Genomic DNA, 22,891 nt, shown 5'->3' with positions numbered 1-22,891 from the left:
GAAGTGACATCACGATTATTTTCAAAATTTGAAAAACATGCTGGCGAGAAGACGGGCCTCTATGTGATTAAGAATTCGAGCCTGGGGCGGCAGGCCTGTGGCTTAGTGGGTAGGGCACCGGCCCCATATGCCGAGGGTGGCGGGTTCAAACCCAGCCCCGGCCAAACTGCAACAAAAAAATAGCCGGGTGTTGTGGCGGGCACCTGTAATCCCAGCTACTTGGGAGGCTGAGTCAAGAGAATCGCCTAAGACCAAGGATTTGGAGGTTGCTGTGAGCTGTGTGACGCCACGGCACTCTACCGAGGGCGATAAGGTGAGACTCTGTCTCTACAAAAAAAAAAAGAATTCGAGCCTGGTCTTTAAGGACACCTAGCACACGCTTAGTGTGCAAAGATTAAAATTCAGTGCAAGGGCCATTTAAGAATCCAGTCATCCCCCAACACACCAAGCCCCCCGAGGCTATGATCCCCTAGGGATCATAGAAAAGAATCCAACAGTCACCCAAAGAGAACATTTTCCTTACCACATTAGTCACCACCAGTACCTTAGTGAGGTTGAAAACAAATATTGTGGTTGGAACTCACAGCATGCCCATTAATAGCTCACTATAAAATCAGCATTCTAAATATTACCATCTTGATATATAATCAGAGTTAAACCTATTATAAACAGATTCCTGGTTTGGATGGACCTCACCTAATTACAAGAGCGAGGATTCTGATGCTCAAAGTAGAAAAAGAAAAAAAATGTAACAGCCATTCTTTCACAATTCTGTCTTAAGGTTTATTTCTGTCTTATGTAAGATTTACAATGCCATTTGTGGTCAATATTTTTTTTTTTTTTTTTACAGTTTTTGGCCGGGGCTGGGTTTGAACCTGCCACCTTTGGCATATGGGGCTGGCGCCCTACTCCTTTGAGCCACAGGCACTGACCTGTGGCCAATTTTTTAAAAATAAGAATGAAATTGGCAGCACCTGTAGCTTAGTCGGCAGGGCACCGACCACATACACCAAGGGTGGTGGGTTTGAACCCAGCCCCAGCCAGCTAAAAACAACGATGCAATGGTAATGACAAAAAAAAATTGCCGGGCATTGTGGCAGGAGCCTGTAGTCCCAGCTACTTGGGAGGCTGAGGGAAGAAAATCACTTAAGCCCAAGAGCTGGAAGTTGCTATGAGCTGTGACGCCACAACACTCTACCAAGGGTGACACAGTGAGACTCTGTCTCAAAAAAAAATAATAAAAAAACGACCTGAACAGCAGACATTTCATCAAAGAAGATACACAAATGAAAAATAAGCATATGAAAAGATGCTCAACATCATATGCCATTAGGAAACTGCAAATTATAACAGCAATGAATGATATATCACCACATATCTAATAAAATGGCAAAAAATCCAAAGCACCAACATCACCAAATGCTGGTGAGGATGTACAGCAACAAGAACTCTCATTCACTGCTGTAGGGATGCAAAATGGTACAGCCACTTGTTGTTGTTACAGGTTGGCTGAGGCTGGGTTCGAATCTGCTACCCCTTGGTATGTGGGGCTGGCGCCCTACCCACTGAGTCACAGGCGCTGCCCTGGTACAGCCACTTGGAAAGACAATTTGGAATTTCTCACAAAGATAAACATAGTCTTACTACATAATCCAGCAATCACATTCCTTGATATTTACCCAAAGGAGTTGAAAACTTAACACCTTGGAAGCAGGCTCAGTGCCTGTAGCTCAGCAGCTAGGGAGCCAGCCACATACACTGGAGCTGGTGGGTTAGAACCCGGCCCAGGCCTGCTAAACAACAATGACAACGATAACAAAAAAATAGCCGGGCGTTGTGGTGGGCACCTGTAGTCCCAGCTACTTGGAGGCTGAGGCAAGAGAATCGCTTAAGCCCAGGAGTTGGAGGTTGCTGTGAGCTGTGATGCCACCGCACTCTACCAAGGGTGACATAGTGAGACTCTGTCTCAAAAAAACAAACCATAAAAAAAAAAAAAAACCTGGGAAGCAACCAAGATATCCTTCAGTAGATTAGTGGAGAAACAAACTGTGGCCCATCTAGATAACAGAGTATTGATTATTCAGCAATTAAAAAAAAAAAGCTCTCCAGATAATGGAAATGCATGGAGGAGACTCAATTGCATATTTGAAAGAAACCAGTCTGAAAAAGTGCTGTATGATTCCAGTTCTGTGACATTCTGAAGAGACAGAATCAGAGAGACAGTAAAAAGATCAGTGGTTCCCAGGGGCTTGTGGGATGGGAGGGATGAACAGGTGGAGCCCAGGAGACTTTTAGACCAGTAACGTTATTCAGTATTATACTCTAATGGTAGATGTGTGACATCATGCATTTGTCAAAATCCATAGAATAATGCAACACAAAGAGTGATCCCTAATATAAACTACTGTATAATTAATATTAACTTTAGTTAATAATGTGCAGAACAAACTGGGCACAGTGGTATGTGCCCATAGTCCCAACTATGTGGGGGGGTAAAGTGGGAGGATTGCTTGAACCCAGGAGTTTAAAGCTAGCCTGGGTAACATATTGGGACTCCATCTGTTAAAAAAAAATATATATATATATATATATATGTTAATTTTATTTTATTTTATTATTAAATCATAGCTGTGTACATTAATGCGATTGTGGGGCACCATACACTGGTTTTATAGACCATTTGACACATTTTCATAACACTGGTTAACATAGCCTTCCTAGCATTTTCTTAGTTATCGTGTTAAGACATTTATATTCTACATTTACTAAGTTTCACATGTACCCCTGTAAGATGCACCATAAATTATGCGCAGGACAATCTTCCAGATAGCCTTGGACCAACCCAGTTCTCTTCTGCTCTCTCACTTATAGTTCTCAAGAATAACTACAGAATGTTATTCTGGAAATGCAACATCCTGAGATAAGGAGGAACTGAGAGGAACAAGTTAAACTCTGTTCCAGTGCCTCCTAAAAACAGGATGTCCGATAAGACTTTAGCCCAGTGGTTCCAGCTGTCCACTGGAGGTATATACCCAGGGTAGGCTTCTTTTTCAGGGTCCCTTGTCTGCAGTGCAAGCAGGGCACGTGCAGATGAAAGTCCATCTGCCTCGGGCAGCTTTCCTGAGCCTTGGGGATTTGGCTTGCCGTGAATCCTAGGTTTCTGCTGTCTCTTGCTGCCTTCTGTGAATGAAGTTGCTTTACCTGACAGGTATCAGTATTCTGTGTCACTGAACTTATGCAATTAGAAGTTGCAGCTCAAGATGCAGTGGGCTGAGGTGGTAACCAGCACACAGTGAACAGTAAACCTATTGCACAATGCAGCAGTCCCCAACCTTTTTGGTCCAAAGACCAGTTTTGTGGAAGACAATTTTTCCACAGGGCAGGGGGATGGTTTCAGGGTAACTCAGGTACACTATATCTCCACCTTAGATTGTCAGGCATTACAGTCTCCTGAGGAGCACACATCCTCAGACCCATGCCTTCTGTGGGAATCTAATGCTGCCACTGATCTGACAGGGGGCGGACCTCAGGTGATGCAAGTGATGGGGAGCAGCTCCCCACCACCAGCCTCACCTCCAGCTGTTCAGCCCAGCTCCTAACAGGCCGCAGACCCACACCAGGGGTTGGGGACAGGAAACAGTATTTATCAACAGTGTAAGAAATGAACCTTACTAATGCAATGTGTTAATAATAGGGGAAACTGTTGGGGAGGGAAGACAAACGAAGGGAAATGGAAATTCTCTCTACTTTCTGCTCTATTTCTTTGTAAACACAAAACTCCTCTTTCTTAAAAAATCTATTCATTTTTTTTTTAAATAAAGTGAAAGTTGGCCAGGCACAGTGGCTCAAGGCTATAATCCTAGCACTCTGGGAGGCCAGGTAGGCGGATTGTCTGAGCTCAGGAGTTCAAGATCAGCCTAAGCCAGAGCAAGACCCCGTCTCTAAAAATAGCCAAGCATTGTGGAATGTGCCTGTGGTCCTAGCTACTTGGGGAGGCTGAGGCAAGAGAACTGCTGAGCCCAGGAGTCTGAGAAGTTGCTGTGAGCTATGATGCCACAGCACTCTACCGAGGGCAACAAAATGAGACTCTTGGCTCCCCACCCCCCAAAAAAAGAAAGCTAAAATTGGCCAAGCACAGTGGCTCACATCTGTAATTCTAGCACTCTGGGAGGCCGAGGCAGGTGGATTGCCTGAGCTCAGGAGTTCAAGATCAGCCTGAGCCAGAGCGAGACCCCATCTCTAAAAATAGCTGGGCACTGTGGTGGGTGCCTATAGTCCCCGCTACTTGGGAGGCTGAGGCAAGAAGATCACTTGAGCCAAAGAGTTTGAGGTTGCTGTGAGCTAGGACTCCATGGCACTCTACCACGGGTGACAAAATGAGATTCCGTCTCAAAAAAAAAAGAAAGGAAAGGAAAAAAAGCTAAAATTATGATTCCTCAAATGCCTTGTCTAAGCTAGTGTGACACTTTGGAATACCTGGGAGCCCCACATACAAAAAGCATTTGCACTCACTTGCAAACTCTTCTCCATGGCCTCACATCAGGTGCTAACAAGAAAGATTAGGGGCGGGCGGCGCCTGTGGCTCAGTCAGTAAGGCGCCGGCCCTATATACTGAGGGTGGTGGGTTCAAACCCGGCCACGGCTGAACTGCAACCAAAAAAAAATAGCCGGGCATTGTGGCGGGTGCCTGTAGTCCCAGCTACTCGGGAGGCTGAGGCAAGAGAATCCCTTAAGCCCGGGAGTTGGAAGTTGCTGTGAGCTGTGTGACGCCACAGCACTCCTCTGAGGGCCATAAAGTGAGACTCTGTCTCTACAAAAAAAAAAAGAAAGAAAGATTAGGGGCTTGGCGCTTGTAGCTCAGTGACTAAGGTGCCAGCCACATACACCAAGGCTGCCGGGTTCAAACCCAGCCAGGGCCTGCCAAACAACAATAACAACTACAAAAAAAAAAAAAAAAAAAAAATAGCCAGGCATTGTGCCGGGCGCCTGTAGTCCCAGCTACTTGGGAGGCTGAGGCAAGGGAATTGCCTAAGCCCAGGAGTTTGAAGTTGCTGTGAACTGTGACGCCACCAAGAGTTTGAGGTTGCTGTGAGCTATGACGCCACCACACTCTACCGAGGGTGACAAAGTGAGACTCCGAGCAGGAAGGGAGGGAAAGAGGGAGGGAGGAAGGAAGGAAAAGATTAGGCATATAGATAATATAGTATTCCTATATACTATGCAGAGACTCACTATCATTGGAAGAGGGGCACGAAGCTACCATCTAAGAACAACCACAGATACAAGGTAGAGTTTGGATGCTACAGGGATAAGAGAAAGGAACCCCAAGAAAGCCAAAGAAAGGAGGCCCAAGCACATAGGGCTTGCCTAAAACTGAAGTGAGATGAAAAAACATAGGTTCCTCTGCCTCCACTATGAACCTTGCAATAAGCAACAGCAATATACTTCTCAGGGAGAGGAGGCAGGAGTGAGGAAAGAACTCCCCTCGGCCTCTGTGATGTCTGCAGGAACAGCTGAAAACTGGGGGGTGGGAGTGGGGTCAAGAGCACTTAAGAACTCCTCCCTGGCACCCAGCTCCTACCCCAAGCAAAACAGTAATTTGAGGCCTGGAGTGCACTCACAGTAACAAACAATAGCAATAACAATACTCAAACCCAGCTAAACATCTCAGTAGATATGCCCAATTCACCACACTAGTGCTTGACAAAAGAGGTATGTCCATTTCTAGACATACTCAGCCTATACTGTTTTTTAATCTCAAATGTCTGGCATTCTTTTTTTTTTTTTTTGTAGAGACAGAGTCCCACCTTATCGCCCTCACTAGAGTGCCGTGGCGTCACACAGCTCACAGCAACCTCCAAATCCTTGGGCTTAGGCGATTCTCTTGACTCAGCCTCCCAAGTAGCTGGGACTACAGGCGTCTGCCACAAAAATGTCTGGCTTTCAATCAAAATCTACAAGATATATATATAAAAAAAAAGGCAAGACAAAATAACCCATTATCAAGAGATAAAGCAATCAAAAGGCTGAGGTAGGAAGACCCCTTGAGCTCAGGAGTTTGAGACCACCCTGAGCAAGAGTAAGAACCCATCTCTAGTAAAAATAGAAAACTAGCCAGGCATTGTGGCAGGTGCCTGTAATCCCAGCTACTCGGGAGGCTGAGGCAGGAGGATCACATAAGCTCAGGAGTTTGAGGTTGCTGTGAGCTAGGATGACACCACAGCACTCTAGGCTGGAGTAACAGAGACTCTGTCTCAAAAAAAAAAAATTAATTAATTAATTAAAAAAATAAAGAGGCTCGGCGCCTATGGCTCAAGCAGCTAAGGCGCCAGCCACATACACCTGAGCTGGCGGGTTTGAATCCAGCCCAGGCCTGCCAAACAACAATGACGGCTGCAACCAAAAAGTAGCCGGGCGTTGTGGCAGGCGCCTGTAGTCCCAGCTACTTGGGACGTGGAGGCAGAATCGCTTGAGCCCAGGAGTTGGAGGTTGCTGTGAGCTGTGACGCCATGGCACTCTACCCAGGGCAACAGCTTGAGGCTCTGTCTCAAAAATAAAAAAAGAGAAAGAGAAGAGATAAAGCCATCAAAAGAATCTGATTCAGAAATGTTGGAACTATCACATAGGGAATTCAAAGTAACTCGTTAATATGGTAGGGAATCTAGTCGAAAAGGTAAACAGGTGAACAACATGCATGAAAGATACAGAATTTCTGGGAAAATGAAAACTGTATTAAAAAAATCAAATGGGAATGCTAGAAATAAAATGATCATGATAACAGTGCTGAAGAATTCCTTTCGTGGGCTACTCAATAGATGGGACACAGCTGAGGAAAGACATGAATTTAAAAGATAGTCAGCAGATCCAACTGAAATACAAATAGGAAAAAAATGAATGGAAATAGAACTAGAACAGAGTATGAAAAAGCTATGTTACTGTGAGACATCATCAAATAGTCTAATATACCTACAATTGGAGTTTCAGAAGGGAAAAAACAGGGAATAGAGCATAAAAAATATTTGAAGTGATAATGGTCTAGAATTTCCCCCAAATAATGAATGACATAAAATCGCAGATAAAAGAATCTAAGAGGTAGAAAGGTAGAAAGAAAAGCAAACCTATGTACATCATAGTGTAGCTAATAAAAAATGAAGAGAAAGAGAAAAATCTTGAAAGTACCCAAGAATGCCAGGAGTGGTGGCTCACACCTGTAATTCTAGCACTCTGGGAGACCCAGGAAGGTGGATTGCTTGAGCTCAGGAGTTGGAGACCAGTCTGAGCAAGAGCAAGACCCTGTCTCTACTAAAAATTGAAAAACTGAGGCAAAAGGATCACTTGAGCCCAAGAGTTTGAGTTTTCTGTGAGCTATGGCACTCTACCAAGCATGGAACTCTACCAAGGGCAACAGTGAGACTCTGTCTCAAAAAAAAAGTACCAAGAGGGCGGCGCCTGTGGCTCAGTGAGTAGGGCACCGGCCCCATATGCCAAGGGTGGCGGGTTCAAACCCAGCCCCGGCCAAACTGCAACCAAAAAATAGCTGGGCGTTGTGGCGGGCGCCTGTGGTCCCAGCTGCTCCGGAGGCCGAGGCAAGAGAATCGCGTAAGCCCAAGAGTTAAGAGGTTGCTGTGAGCCATGTGATGCCACGGTACTCTACCTGAGGGTGGTACAGTGAAACTCTGTCTCTACAAAAAAAAAAAAAAAAATAGCCGGACGTTGTGGTGGGCGCCTGTGGTCCCAGCTGCTTGGGAGGCTGAGGCAAGAGAATCGCGTAAGCCCAAGAGTTGGAGGTTGCTGACGCCACAGCACTCTACCCGAGGGCAGTATAGTGAGACTCTGTCTCTACAAAAAAAAAAAAAAAAAAAAAGTACCAAGAAACATCACACACAGAGAAACAAAGATAAAAAATCACAGATTTCTCTTTTAAAAATGTATTTTTAAAAGAAATCATTAAGTATGAAAAATTTATATCATTGTCTCAAAAAAGAAGTTTCAAAGTCTACGAAGTTTCTATAATTTCTAGTATATTAACCATTACCTGCTCCTTTTGCAAAATTCACTTTCTATGTATCTTGTAGGCAGTTTAAGCCACTCATTTGGAGTCATAAAGTCCCTTGAACTGGAAATGCTTGGGAATCTTGAATGCAGTTTGGCCTTCTCAATCTCTTTAAATTCTTTCATTGTATATATTTTGCCTGCAGGAATATTGATAATCTGAATTAGCACTCTTAAATGCAACTGTAACTGCTCTTGGACCATGAAATCACATAACAATTAGAACTAAGTACCCGTCTCACACTGAAGAAGAGTTCTTTTTTCATCATCCTTGTCACATTGTGCCTTTTTCAAAGGGTCACGAAATGGTGGAATGGTAACCTACAGGAGAGGAACTTCTGTGAGGACTGGATTGCAGTTCTGAGTATTAAACACATTCAGTCTATCCTGTTCATATGGACGGGACAGCCTATCCACTCATAGCTCTTATGAGAGAAGAGTAAAGAATATAAAATCTACAAATGAACAGCAGGCTTACTATTATGTATATTTAAGACATCACAAAGACTTGGGGGCTCTCCAATACTTCTCTTAACAAGGTGCCCCAGTCCAAGAGGCAAAGTTAGCTCTTGTTTCAAAGTATAGGTTCAACTCAATTTTGATATGAGGACTATTAATGACCTAGTACACGGTGGGGGGTGGGGAAAGGGGAGAGCAGAGTATAGGTTCAGTCTTCAAAAATTCTTGCGTTGTATCATATATTTCCAAATTTAAAAATTCCTTGCCAAGCACAAAAGCAAAAAATGTATCTATATATTCATCTTAATCCCTAACATTCATAATCAACAACATAATTAACAGTTACACCGCAAAACTTAACCAACAGAATATTCAAGATGAAGATCATTTATGAGCCAAGGTATTGAAGTACTAAATCTACTGTATGGGCCTATGTTATCCAAATCAAAGTGACAGTTCTACAAAAGAGAATGGCATTCAGCAACAATAACATTTATGGTCCAGGCCTAGGTAGTGAAATTCTAACACAACCTAAAAGGTATATCTTTCTAATGATAATCAGGCTTGCTTTTCTGGGATAATTATAATATACAACATGGCTATTAGAGTCATAAACAGTGATCAGACTGCCCTCTAGAATTTTGCTTTTATAGAAGTTATGAAGAGTGTTACTTATATAATATTAGGAAAACATTAACACATTATACAAAGAGACAAAAACAGTACTATTATTTTAGGGTTTTGTGCAAAATCTATTTACCTATGACTAGAAATCACATTTTAAATTTTAAATTGAAGAAAGAAACAAAGAGTATTCTCATTTTATCAGTAATTTTAAGTCCTGACATCCTACTATTTCTACTGAGAAGCACTTGTAGACCATAGGAACTTAAATGGGGTTATTATAACCCAGTGGTTCTCAAACTATTTTATTCAGGATATTATTGTCCAAAGAATTCTTGAATATGTGAGTTATTTATTGGTATTTACTATATTGGAAATTAAAACTGAGAAATTAAAAATGATGTATTAATTTTAAAATAACAATAATAGCCTATGTAACATATTTTTATGAAAAATTACTATATTTTCCAAAGCAAAAAAAAAAAATATGAGAAGAGCAACATTGTTTTACATTTTTGCAAATTTCTTTCATGTCTTGCTTAGTAGAAGACAGCTGGATTCTCACACCTGCTTCTGGACGCTGTCTGTTGATATATGTTGTTTTAGTCGAAGAAAATGAAGAAAATCCATACAAAGATGTGTAGTTGGAAAAGGAAGGAGCATTCTAACAATTTGTTTCATATCACGGTGGATATTCTTCTTTGTACTATACTCAAACTCAACAAGGGGTAGTTTCTTAAAGGTTAGTTTTGATGTGGAATCTGAAACCACATCAATGAATTTTTCCTACTTTTCTACATTAAAATCCATGGTCTGTTTTGCACTTTGTGTTTTTTGTGTGTTTGTTTGTTTTTTGTGGTTTTTGGCCGGGGGTGGGTTTGAACCTACCACCTCTGGCATATGGGGCCAGCGCCCTACCCCTTTGAGCCACAGGTGCCACCCTGTTTTGCACTTTGAATGAATCTTTTTTCCATGCATGATTTTATAACATCATAAATTGATCATGTGGGAAAAAATATGGATCACTGGGTTACGAAAGATCTTCTAAGTTTATATATTTCATCATATAACGGCAAAAAACCACATTTATTAATATCATTACCAATCTCATCAGCAAAGTCTTTGAGTGTTAGAACTTGTCATACTCATTTTGGTGAATATGAGTTTTCCAAATTCCAAAGTTTTGCTTGAAAACGCATGCTTTTTCATTGGTAACACTATTAGTTTTCTTTCAAGTGACAGGCCCACTTAATTCATTTTGCTAGTTAATAATGATGTATTATATTCTTCAAAATTACGGAAGAGACAGATTTTATGTGTTGTCATTTATTAAAAAAAGTATGTGAGGTATTCCACAATGTATACATATTTCAAAACAAGATAAATATATACAATTTTAATTTTTCAACTAAAACAAAAACAGTTCAGCTAACTAAATTTATTTCAAGATGGGGGCGGGGGAAGAAAGCAGTTCTCAGGTATAAAAAAAAATTTACGGGCGGCGCCTGTGGCTCAGTGAGCAGGGCACCGGCCCCATATACCGAGGGTGGCGGGTTCAAACCCAGCCCCGGCCAAACTGCAACAAAAAAATAGCCGGGCGTTCTGGTGGGCGCCTGTAGTCCCAGCTACCCGGGAGGCTGAGGCAGGAGAATCGCCTAAGCCCAGGAATTGGAGGTTGCTGTGAGCTGTGTGATGCCACGGCACTCTACCGGGCAATAAAGTGAAACTCTGTCTCTACAAAAAAAAAAAAAAAAAAAAAATTTACTGCTTGTTAAAGAACACTCTTAAGTGAAACTGCATTTTTTTTTTTTTTTTGCAGTTTTTGGCCCGGGCTGGGTTTGAACCCACCACCTCCGGCATATGGGGCCAGCACCTTACCCCTTTGAGCCACCAGTGCTGCCAGAAATTGCATTTATTTTTCACTTGTGCATGCACGGTAATGAAGAATATAATGACTACTTGCACAGTGTGGTGACATGACACCAATCACACCAGCAATTTTACCCACCATTGATTGCTTTTGCACCATCAGTACAAACGTCAACACACTGAAAAAGGCAATAATATTTAGCAACTATTATGAAAATAGTTTTAGCCTAACAGACCCTCACAAGGGTCTTGAGATTTCAAATGTCCATGTACCTCACTTTGAGAACTGCTGCTGCAGGCTCAAGGTGCTCAAATTACTTTAAGAGGTCACAAATAAACTTCATTTAGAAAAGCAGTATAGTCAAAGAACAGAAAAATGGAATTTCAGTAATTGCTGTAATTTGAATGCTTGTGTCCTTGCAGATTCATGTGTTGAAACCTAATCACCAATGCGACAGGATTAAGAGGAGGGACCTTTAGGAAGTGATTAGGTCATTAGGGTGAAGCCCTCTATGAATGGGAATAGTACGCTTATAAAAAAGGCTCAGGGAGCTTGTTGCCCATTCTGCCAGTGAGGACACAGGTAGAGGAAACCATCTATGAGAAAAAGGACATTCCTAGTCATCAAATCTGCTGGGTGTTGAACTTGCACTTCCAAGTTTCTAGCACTATGAGAAATAAACTTTGGTTATAAATTATGTTATCTAAGTTATTTTGTTATAGCAGCAAGAACAGACTAAGACAATATCAAAAAGTTCTAATTTCAAGTCTTGATTTTGCCCCTCACTGTATTACTAGTTAGTCTAAGATTCTAAACTCTCAGTTTACCTCTCACCTATAAAAATAGAGACAATATGGTGGTGCCTGTAGCTCAAGCAGCTAAGGCACCAGCCACATACACCAGAGCTGGCGGGTTCCAATCTGGCCCACGCCTGCCAAATAATGACAACTACAACCAAAAAAAAAAGCCCGATGTTGTGGAGGGCACCTGTAGTCCCAACTTCTTGGGAGGCTGAGGCAAGAGAATCGCTTAAGCCCAGGAGTTTGAGGCTGCTGTGAGCTGTGACGCCAGTGCACTCTACCCAGGGTGATAGCTTGAGGCTGTGTTTCAAAAAAAAAAATGGAGACAATAGTATATACACACCACTTTTTTAAAAGAGGAAAAAGGCCTAGAATTCTTATGCAAATACCAGCAGTTCAAAATGTCTATGACCCAAGGCAGTTTTTTCAGATGTTTTATTTTATTTAATAATATCCACTATTAGCAAAAGTGTTGAAAAATAGATTCTATGGTAGGTAAAAGGTTAAGTTTGTACAACATATCTGGAGGATAATGTGGCAAAATGAATCAAAATTATTCATGCCCTTTAATCAGTGATTCTACTTCTAACAACTTACCCTAAGGAAAAAATTAAGAAATGTAAAGCTACAGAAATGTTCATCATAATGTCTTTTATAACAGCAATCGGCAAAAACAATCTAGATGTTCAAAACAGGGTATTTGTATAAAAAAATTATAGTATGGCAGAACAGTATATGGCTAAAAACACAGCTATGCTCTGCTATTTACAGCTGGGTGACTTTGACGACCTATCTTAGCCTCACTTCCCATATCTGTGAATTACCTCACACAGTAGCACATACCAAGATGAAATGAATGAATAATGAAAAAAAGTCCTAACACTTAGTTAAGCCTTCAGTGCAAAGTAGCTGTTATTAATAATAGAATACCATGCAATGATTAAAATGATACTTATTGGCTTGGCGCCCATACATCAGTAAGGACGCCAGCCACATACACCAAAGTGGTGGGTTTGAACCTGACCCGGGCCTTCTAAACAACAATAACAACTACAACAAAAAAATGGCCGGGCACTGTGGCAAGTGCCTGTAGTCCCAGCTACTTGGGAGGCTGAGGCAAGAGAATCACTTTCTTGAGACTCTGTCTCAAAAAAAAAAAAAAAAGATTCTGGAAACCATATACTGTTAAAGAAGAGGGAAGCACACTGTAAAACCAAATATAATCCTATGCTTATAAAATAAAAATGTGTATGAATACATATAAATAGAATGAAGTCGACAAAGAGACTTCGAGACAAAAAATGTTAATGAGTTAACGTTACAGTGAGTTAATTCTGGGTAATGGAATTATGACTGTTTTTTAAATTTTATTTGAAAATCAATTTTTTTACTTATCAGTCATGAAAATGTATTACTTTTGTAACAAATTTCTGTGAATTTTTTTTTTTTAAGAGACAGAGTCTCACTCTGCTGCTCTTGGTAGAGTGCTGTGGTGTCACAGCTCACAGCAACCTCCAACTCCTAGGCTTAGGTGATTCTCTTGCCTCAGCCTCCCGAGCAGCTGGGACTACAGGCGCCCCCCACATCGCCCAACTATTTTGTTACAGTTTGGCCAGGGCTGGGTTTGAACCCGCCACCCTCGGTATATGGGGCCTGTGCCCTACTCACTGAGCCACAGGCACTGCCCAAGTCTGAAATTTTTAAACATTACCCATTACTCAATTATTATACAATATTTTCTGATTTTACAGAGATTTGATTTATTTTCCCTTTGGCTTTTCGTTCCTTTCTAAGAGATGGAAATGGGATTGTATTCCTAAAATATTACTGCATGTTTAGAGAATTGCTAAGAGATTACTCATATTGGGCCTCTCAAAGCAATCCAACACATAATACCAAAGTTAAAATAAGAAATCTACCCTACCTTCAGAAAATTAGGGTCCTTTTTGCTCCTATAAAAAGGATCATACTCTTTTGGATCATAATGTTCTATGAATATATTTCCCTATAGGAAGGAAATAAAGCACACATAAGAACAAAAGGTGCATGATGAATTCTGAGTCTATCAAGACTTGAGAGTCAGACGCACCGTTCCATTCTTTTGGCAGCAAAGACAAATGCAAAAGGAGAGAAAAGGCCAGATTTTAAATTAATTTATTCAAGTAATAAATATTATAGGAGTAGAAGGCATCTACTCAACATTTGTAATAAGAGTTTAATAAAAAATTTTGGAATGCAAAAAGATTTAGCAAATTATTTATACATATTTGCTAGTCAAACATCTCAGGTCTTTTAAAAATGCCAGAAGAACAGAAATACCTCATGGTTGTGAAAATAATAGAGTTTCATAACAAAAGAAAAACATGTCCAGAAACTAGAGTCCGAATTTTTTAATGGTAAATAAAATAATTATATGGGAAAAATAAAGAAAAATGAACATAGTTAAATCCAGATTTACCCCTTCTGCATCCTTTCCACATGCCCTTAGTTGAAGAATTTTATGCTATAATATAGACAACAAATGTACAGCTTCCCAAAATTATACACATTTTAAGAAAGAAAAAAACTGTATTAAAATCATAATACTCAATATATATACCAATAACATGTTATCTTGTATATTGCATTTTGTATCTCTTGTAACTGCAAAAGTCAAATGTGACTGGAGTCACAATTACAATTTTTTTTTTTTTTTTTTTTATTGTTGGGGATTCATTGAGGGTACAATAAGCCAGGTTACACTGATTGCAATTGTTAGGTAAAGTCCCTCTTGCAATCATGTCTTGCCCCCATAAAGTGTGACACACACCAAGGTTACAATTACAATTTTAACACAGTTTTTTCCTTTCTTAAAATGTGTATTTTTGTTTGGCACCCTCTTTATATGGAGGGAGGGGCAGGCTGTTTGGACAATTATAAATGAACAAAGATAACCACAGGTTTCAAACCAATTGAAAAAGTATCAAATGATCTCTTAGTACCTTTTTATTTGCGTGTTTTAAAAAACTATCTAATTCCTGTTGTCTCCTTTTTTTAATATTTTTGTATGAACAAACTTTTTCTAGGATTTTCTTCTGGAGAGGTTCTGCCACATGGTCGACCCATCTTTTATGTAGCATCTCTTTCCTTCTTGCCTTTAAGAAGTCATGATGTTGTAAACACTTATCTAGTTCCTAGTAAACAACGACAGAAAAGACAAACACATTATCCTATCGTGTTCTTGGTCTAAAATTTTCTAAAATTTAAACTTCACAAGTTTGAATTATTTCTTAGAAGAATCCACAAAGGCATTTATTCATTTAAAAATTTATGTGTTTTCTACTGTGTGACATATACTATGTTGGAAACAAGCTATACATAAATAACTAAGACGACACACCTGTTCTCCCTGAGGAAATAAGACTAAAAAACAAATCAAAAGCCTGGTACCCTGGCATGTGCCTACAGTCCCAACTGTTCAGGAGGCTGAGGCAGGAGGATCTCTTGAGCCCAGGTGTTGGAGGCTGCAGTGAGCTATGATGAACCACTGCACTCCAGCCTGAGCAACAGAGCAAGACCGTGTCAAGAAAGAATAGAAGGAAAGGAAGGAAGAAGGAAAGGAAGGAAAGAAAAGGGAAGAAGGAAGGAAGGAGAGGGAGAGGAGAAGAGAAGAGCAGAAGGACGAGGAGAAGAGAACAAAAAGCAGGGACTCAAATAGCTATCTGTACACAAATGTTTGCTTGAGCATTATTCACAATAGCCAAAAGGTGGGAACAACCCAAGTGTTGATCAAGAGATGGATGGATAAACAAAATGTGGTACATAGCTATAGTGGAATATTATTTGGCTTAAAAAAGAAATGAAGTTCTTATATATGCTACAATGTGGACAAGCCAGGCAAAATAGATAAATGTAGGATTCCACATACATGAAATATCTGGAGTAGGCAAAATTCTTTTTTTTTTTTTTTTTTTTGAGACAGAGCCTCAAGCTGTCGCCCTGGGTTGAATGCCATGGCATCATAGCTCACAGGAACCTCCAACTCCTGGGCTCAAGTGATTCTCCTGCCTCAGCCTCCCAAGTAGCTGGGACTACAGGCACCCGCCACAATGCCCAGCTATTTTTTGGTTGCAGCCGTCATTATTTGGCAGGCCCGGGCTGGATTGGAACCCGCCAGCTCAGATGTATGTGGCTGGCACCTTAGCTGCTTGAGCCACAGGCACCGAGCCAATAGGCAAAATTTTTAAAGACAGAAAGTAGATTAAAGGTTACCAGGTACTTGGGGGAGAAAGAAATGAGTCATTCCTTATTGAATACAAAGTTTCAGTCTGGGGTGATGAAGAAGTTTTGGAAATAATGGTGATCGTTGTACAACATTGTGAATGTAATAAGGTCACTGAATGGTACACTTAAAATGGTTAAAATGCACATTTTATATTTTACCACAATTTTTAAATTAAAAAATAAAAGATTCCCAGGCGGTGCCTATGGCTCAGAGGAGTAGGGTGCCAGCGCCATATGCGGAGGTAGCAGGTTCAAACCCAGTCCCGGCCAAAAATTGCAAAAATAATAATAATAATAAATAAATAAATAAATAAAAATAAAAGATTCCCCAAATGGGAAACATTTGAGGTAGGCCTTAAAGAATAAGAGGTTAGCCTGGAAGAGAAGGGATGGCAGAGAATAAGGAAGAAAAACGTTCTATGGGAGAAAAAGCAAACAGTAACGAGGCAGAAACATAACATACATTGGTCCAAGTGGCAAGTAAGCTTGAGTGGGCCATACTCGAATTCATTCTCACCCAAACTTCTCATCCACCTTTCATATAGCAAATGAAATCATGTGATTACTAGGACATACGTGAAATTCAAAATGAAATGTTACAAACCCTGAGGAGTTCTCTAGGCCTCACCCCTACCTACCTTCAGGTTATAGCACACTTCAACCATTCCAATAGTAGTTCCTTTTCTTTTTGAAAAAACTCTGATGAAAAGTCTTATAAGAAAAAACTAGATGACCCACTCTGGTGTTTAGTATACTTGACATGGCTGTTCTTGTCTCATTAAGCTCACCCTGCTACAGTTAAACCCTTGTTCTTACCTACGTATACCTGAGTAATAACTAGTGTGTTCAAAGCTCACTACAGCCTCAAACTTGTAGTCTCAGCAATTCTCCCACTACAACCTCCTGAGCAGCTGACATCACAGGTGCACACCACCACACTGGCTCACAAAATGCAAGTTTTAATTGAGATGTATCTTGTAGCTAATTCTTACCTTAATTACATAATTTTCTCTGTATAATATTGATTCAATAGCTGCATCAGTATCTTCTTTAGCTAAGACCTAAAAGAACAGAATTAAACTTTGCAAATCAAATCTTTAAAAAAATTAAATTATTAGTACTATCTGGACTAATATTTTGTGTGACAAACATATCCCTAAAAAGTTCTCTGTAGGGCAAGCGCCTGTGGCTCAAGGAGTAGGGCGCCGGTCCCATATGCCGCAGGTGGCGGGTTCAAACCCAGCCCCGGCCAAAAAAAAAAAACCACACAAAAGAAAAAAAAAAAAAAAAGTTCTCTGTAAATCCAATGTTTCTAGTTCAAATCCCATCACTTTTTGTTTGGGGTTTTTTTTTTTTTGCAGTTTTTGGCCGGGGCTGGGTTTGAACCCACCACCTCCGGCATATGGGGCCGGTGCCCTATTCCTTTGAGCCACAGGCACCACCCCGCAAATCCCATCACTTTTTAAAAATACTTTTGAAAGAATATTTGAGCCTCTGCTCTCAGCTACAGCAAAACATAATTCAGCTCACAAATATTTTGAGTCTCAGAATAGTCAAGTGACTTGCCCAGAATCACATGGCAGTTAGATCCGTCTTTTTTCACACTTTACAAAATGTTTTTATCTTTGGGGGTTAAAACAGATACAATTAGGCCTCTGATGCTTTTTTACTACATAAGAAAGACTGATCTTCCCAATCTTTATTCTTACAGGACTAGCTAAGAATGTCAACAGTCTTCTAAAAGCTTAGTGTGAACTAAGGCAAACCCTATACCCAGAAGAAACGTCACTAGTGTAAAATAATACAAGGTTTTAGAAAGAGTTGTATTCAATTTCCTGTTCTTCCTTCTGTTCTTCCATAATAAATTAACCTACCAATTTTGTTTTTGAAAATTACTTAAACATAACCTAACATATTAAGACTATAGATACAAAATTCAAGAAAATTAGTTATATTTTTATCCATAAACTTACAACTATATAGGAAATATAAAATTATAATCAGATGATTGGATTTTCTCAAAATGAAAGTTCTTACTGAAATGAAAGAGAAACTTGCTCTCAAAGTCTTCTTACACTCATTTTTAAAAATTTTCTATGACAATTAACAAATTGCCTGAAAAGACCGAAACAACTTTTCTCATTAGCTGCATGCCAAACATTATATGTCTATGGGACAACTACTTACAGAAAAAATGGGCAAGGAAATATCTCAGAAAATTAGGGGATCAATTCCTAAATGTCACACAGGCCCAGACATGTTCCCTTTAACATAAGCCAGAGTAAAACATCTCATAGTTCACAGAGCATACAGCTGAGTACCTGGAGGGGCTTTGTATCAGAATTTTAACAAAATTGGCCCCACAACAGACACTGCAATGGTCCTGCCTAACAAAATTCAGAGTCAAGACCTGAAAGGATCTGACTGTGTCCAAGTAACTTGACTGCATTCCAGAACAAAAATCAAGAATGTTTATAGGACATAGCTGGGCATGGTGGTTCATAGCTATAATCCTAGTTCTCTGGGAGGCTTAGGTAGGAAGACTGGATTGGGTTCAGGAGTTTAAGACTAGTCTCAGCAAGAGTAGGACCCCCGATCTCCACGAAAAAATAAAAAAAAATTAGCAGGGCATCTGGCAAGCCAGTAGGCCCACCTACTCAGGAGGCTTAGGCAGGAAGATCATCTGAGCCATGAGTTGGAGATGCAGTGAGCTACGATGATGATGACCCCACTGAACTCTTACCCAGGGCAACTGAGTGAGACTGTCTCAAAATAAAAACAAACAAACAACAACAATAAATAAATAAATAAATAAATAAACAAAACAAGGAAACCTGAACCTACTTCATCACTCCCTCCCCTTCATATTAAAAATAAATAATTTTTTAAAGAATATGTATGGGAAATAAAAAATATCTACCACATGACAAAGTTAAAATTCAATGTCTTGCATTAGTACCTTCCAATCAAAAAATCACCAGGCATGCAAAGAAGCAGGAAAATGTAACCAATAATGAGAAGGAAAATCAATCAAAACTGCACTAGAAATGACACAGATGATATAATTATTAAACCAAGACATGAAAATAGTCATTATATCTGTAGTTCATAAGTTAAGGAAGCTACAGGAGACAGTACAACTGTTGGAACAAAGGAAGATTAAAAAACAGACCCAAATAAAATTTCTAGGAATAACAATCACAATGCCTGAGATGAAAAATATACCAGATAGGAGTATCAGCAGACTAGACATTACAGAAGAAAAGGTTAGTGAACTTAAAAGCACAGCAATAGACACTTCCAAACTGAAGTTGGTGGGGGTAGGAGGGCTGAAAAAAAAATTGAGGGTATCAGTGAGCTATGGAACAACTTCAAGCAAGCTATTATACATGTAATTATACTTCTCTAAAGGAAGGGAGGGACAGAAAAAATATTTTAAAAACTAATGGCTGAAATTTCCCCAAATTTATTAGAAACTATAAACCCACAAAGGCTGAGTACAGTGGCTCATGCCTGTAATCCTAGCACTCAGGAAAGCTGAGGCAGGTGGATTGCCTGAGTTTAGGAGTTCAAGACCAGCCTGAGCCAGAGAGCGACCCATCTCTAAAACTAGCTGGGCGTGATGGTGGCAGCCTATAGTCCCAGCTACTGGGGAGGCTGAGGCAAGATTATAGCTTAAGCCCAAGACTTTGAGGTTGCTGTGAGCTACGATGCCAGAGCACTCTATTGAGGGTGACAAAGTAAGATTCTGAGGGAAGGGGAGGAGAGGGGAGGAGGAAGGGAGGGGTCGGGGGAAGGAAGAAAGAAACTATAAAATCACAGCTAGAAGAAGTTCAAAGAACTCCAAGCAGTGGAGAGATTGGAATCCTCATACATAGCCAATGAAGAATTTAAAATGGTATGGCTACTGTGGGAAAGTCTGTCAGCTCCTCAAAAAGTTTAACATAGAGTTATCCATATAACCCAACAATTGCATTCCTGGGTTATACACCCAAGAGAATTGAAAACATGCTCACACAAAGAGTAGTACACAAATGTTCAGAACAGCATTATTCATAATAACTAAAAAACTAGAAACAACTCAAATGTGCATCCACCAATGAATGGATACACAAAATCTGGTATTCATACAATGGAATATTATTTGGCCATAAAAAGGAATGAAGCACTAATACACAGTACCACATGGCTGAACCTTGAAAACATTACACCGAGTGAAAGAAGTCAAAGAGGAAAGCATATTGTTTTATTTCATTTGTATAAAAAGTCCAGAATAGGCAAATTTGCAGAGACAAAAGGTTGATTAATATTGCCAATTGCCAGGGAAATAGGAGAATGAGGAATAACTATTAAGGGCATGAGGTTTCTTTCTGGGGTGATGAAAACATTCTAGAATTAAGACAATGGTGACAGTTGCACAACTTTGTTAATGTATTAAAAAACACTGAACTGTACACTTTAAAACAGTGAATGTCATGGTATATAAATTATCTCACTAATAAAAGCAAAAAAAAGGAAAAAAGATTAAAAACTGCCAATTTAAAAATGGGCAGAAGACTTGAACACTTCACCAAAGAAGATACACAAATAGCAAGTAAGACTTGAAAAGATGCTCAACATCATCAGTCATTAGGGAAATGCAAATTAAAACTGCAATGAGATGCTATTACATATCTTTTACAAAAGACTATATGAAATGTTGGCTAGAATATGAAACAAATGGAACTTTCATACACTGCTAGTGGGAATGAAAAATAATTCAATGAATTCGGGAAAACAGTTTAGCAGCTTCATAAAAAGTTACATTCATTTACCATAAGACCCAGCCATTCCACAACTAGATACCCACCCAAGTGAAATAAAAGCATATGTCCATACAAAGAAATGTACACGAATGTTCAAAACAGCTTTATTTGCAATAGCCAAAAACTAGAAACAAACCAAATACCTATCAACAAGATGAACTGGGATGTTTCTGCATAATGGTATAGCATTCAGCAAACAAAGGGAATGAAGTATTTATACTTTCAACACTCAATGAATTGCAAAATAATTATTCTGAGTGAAAAAAGCCAAACAAAAAGAAAAAATAATATATACTGACAAAGTCTCACTTTGTCACCCTGGGTTAGAGTGCTGTAGCATCATAGCTCACAGTAACCTCAAACGCTTGGGCTCAAGTGATCCTCTTGCCTCAGCCTCCCAAGTAGCTGGCACTACAGGCTCAGGCCACAATGCCCAGCTATTTTTAGAGATGGGGTCTTGCTCTTGCTCTTGCTCAGGATGGTCTCAAATCGTGAGCTCAGACAATCCTCCCCTCCTCCCCCCACTCAGCCTCCCAGAGTGCTAGGATTACAGGTGTGAGCCACCCTGCTGGAACCTGTATAAAATGTTCTGAATGACAGAAAGCCAAGTGGTTGCAGGGGATGGGAGGAAGATAAGAAGAGTGATGACAAAGGAGCAGGATGATGAGGAAACCATGGTGAGTATGTTCACCATCTCCACTGTGATGATGGTTTCAGGAGTGTATATGTCAAAATGTATCAAGTTTCTACACTTTAATATATGCAGTTTGTGTTTCTCAATTATACATTAATAAAACTGTTTAGACAAAAGAAATTACAATCTAAAAACAATATATCAAAATTTGAGTGATGCAGCTAAGCAGTGCTTCAAGAGAAACTTACCTACAGCTATGGTATATAGCAGTATATAATCAAAATAAAAGTATATAGTCAATGGTCTATGAGTCCATTTTAAGAAACTAGAAAATGAGCAATAAATACAAAGTTAGTAGAACAAAAAGGATAATAAAGAGAATGAAATTATCAAAGAAGCAAAAGAAAAAATACATTTAGCACAAGCCACTTCTCAGTGCAACTACCCAAGGAAAAACCTCAAAATGCCGTATCATTATACCTCAGTAAAAGAAATCGATTGTGGTTCCAACCATTCTTTGGAGCTCTTGAGCTTGGGTGGTGTGCCATTGCCTGCATTTTTCATTGCAGTCACAAATAACAGCGCCCTTTAAAAAAAAAAAACCTAAAAATTAGCTTGTTTTGGTAATCAAAATTCACAGTCATGTAGTCCTCTCATTTTCTCTTCTGTTAAATCAAAATACTTTGACACTGAACAGACGCTGAATGGATTTTGCACATTAGCCGTCCATGCTACTGCAAGAGGCCTTCGCAGTCGGCCTCTGACGACGGTTTCAGAGCCAGCCTCCTTTAAGGAGGGAGCTTCCCTCGGAACTAACGCCCAGGCCCTGGGAAGGGCTGCCCGCGTCCTGCTAGACAGGGATCCCAGGCAAGCCAGCGTCGCGATTTCAGCCCGGCCCCTACAAGCCCCATCTTCTGACTTTGGTGGCCGTGCATGGGGAAGAGTTGCAACTTTCTGGCACAGAAACCAAGCCGAGAAGCTTAGAGAAGGGAAAGGTTTGGGGTAAAAATTTCGGGGTGAAACCCAGGCGCAAAGCCCTCCCGAAGGCCTGAAGCCCAGGGAGAAGGCGTCGCTGGGGCTGCGCTCCTTCTACCCACCCCCAGCCGGCAGGAGGCGCGCGGCCTCCGCCCGGACACCGCGCCGCGCGCGGGAGGCTGCAGGCCGCGACAGGCACCTCTCTCCCCTCGCACGGTCGGCAAGCTCTGCGGCTGTCCTGCCTCGCACCCGGGCCCGGCCCGACGACCCAAAGCTCCGGAGTCGCCCGGCTGCCCTCAGCTCGAGCCAGTCGCTTCGGAAAGTGGGAACGTTGGCGACCGGCGTCTCCGGGACGCAAACCCGCCCGCCCCTCCCCCACGGAGCGCGACGAGCGGGCGGCCCCGGCCCA

The 22,891-nt window shown here is 40.6% G+C and overlaps 2 protein-coding genes across 30 annotated transcripts in view; one reads left to right on the top strand and one right to left on the bottom strand.

Annotated features, from left to right (window-relative positions):
* The window catches only part of LOC128584190 (rRNA-processing protein FCF1 homolog), a 197,117-nt gene that overhangs the window by 163,188 nt on the left and 11,038 nt on the right, over positions 1-22,891 (top strand). The gene's annotated exons all lie outside the window — the stretch shown is intronic.
* LOC128584184 (protein FAM228B-like) overlaps positions 1-22,891 on the bottom strand; it is a 75,631-nt gene that overhangs the window by 52,423 nt on the left and 317 nt on the right. For 15 of the 29 annotated variants that reach the window (XR_008379647.1, XR_008379648.1, XM_053589160.1 and 12 more), the window contains exons 1-7: positions 22,682-22,815; positions 21,988-22,093; positions 17,061-17,129; positions 14,787-14,978; positions 13,730-13,810; positions 8,286-8,373; positions 8,036-8,192 (exon numbers count right to left, since the gene is read on the bottom strand). Coding sequence is in view for 27 of the 29 variants with exons in the window: in XM_053589160.1 (XP_053445135.1) it covers positions 8,036-8,192; positions 8,286-8,373; positions 13,730-13,810; positions 14,787-14,978; positions 17,061-17,129; positions 21,988-22,071 (671 nt within the window). In the remaining 2 variants the exon portion in view is untranslated. Of the gene's footprint in view, positions 1-8,035; positions 8,193-8,285; positions 8,374-13,729; positions 13,811-14,786; positions 14,979-17,060; positions 17,130-21,755; positions 21,833-21,987; positions 22,094-22,681; positions 22,854-22,891 lie in introns of those variants that run through there. The other 14 variants (XM_053589141.1, XM_053589142.1, XM_053589137.1 and 11 more) reach the window with 9 other exon arrangements.

The sequence above is a fragment of the Nycticebus coucang genome, chromosome 4, assembly GCF_027406575.1.
Source record: "Nycticebus coucang isolate mNycCou1 chromosome 4, mNycCou1.pri, whole genome shotgun sequence".
Taxonomy (NCBI): Eukaryota; Metazoa; Chordata; class Mammalia; order Primates; family Lorisidae; genus Nycticebus; species Nycticebus coucang.
This window is presented reverse-complemented; position numbering and strand designations above follow the sequence as displayed.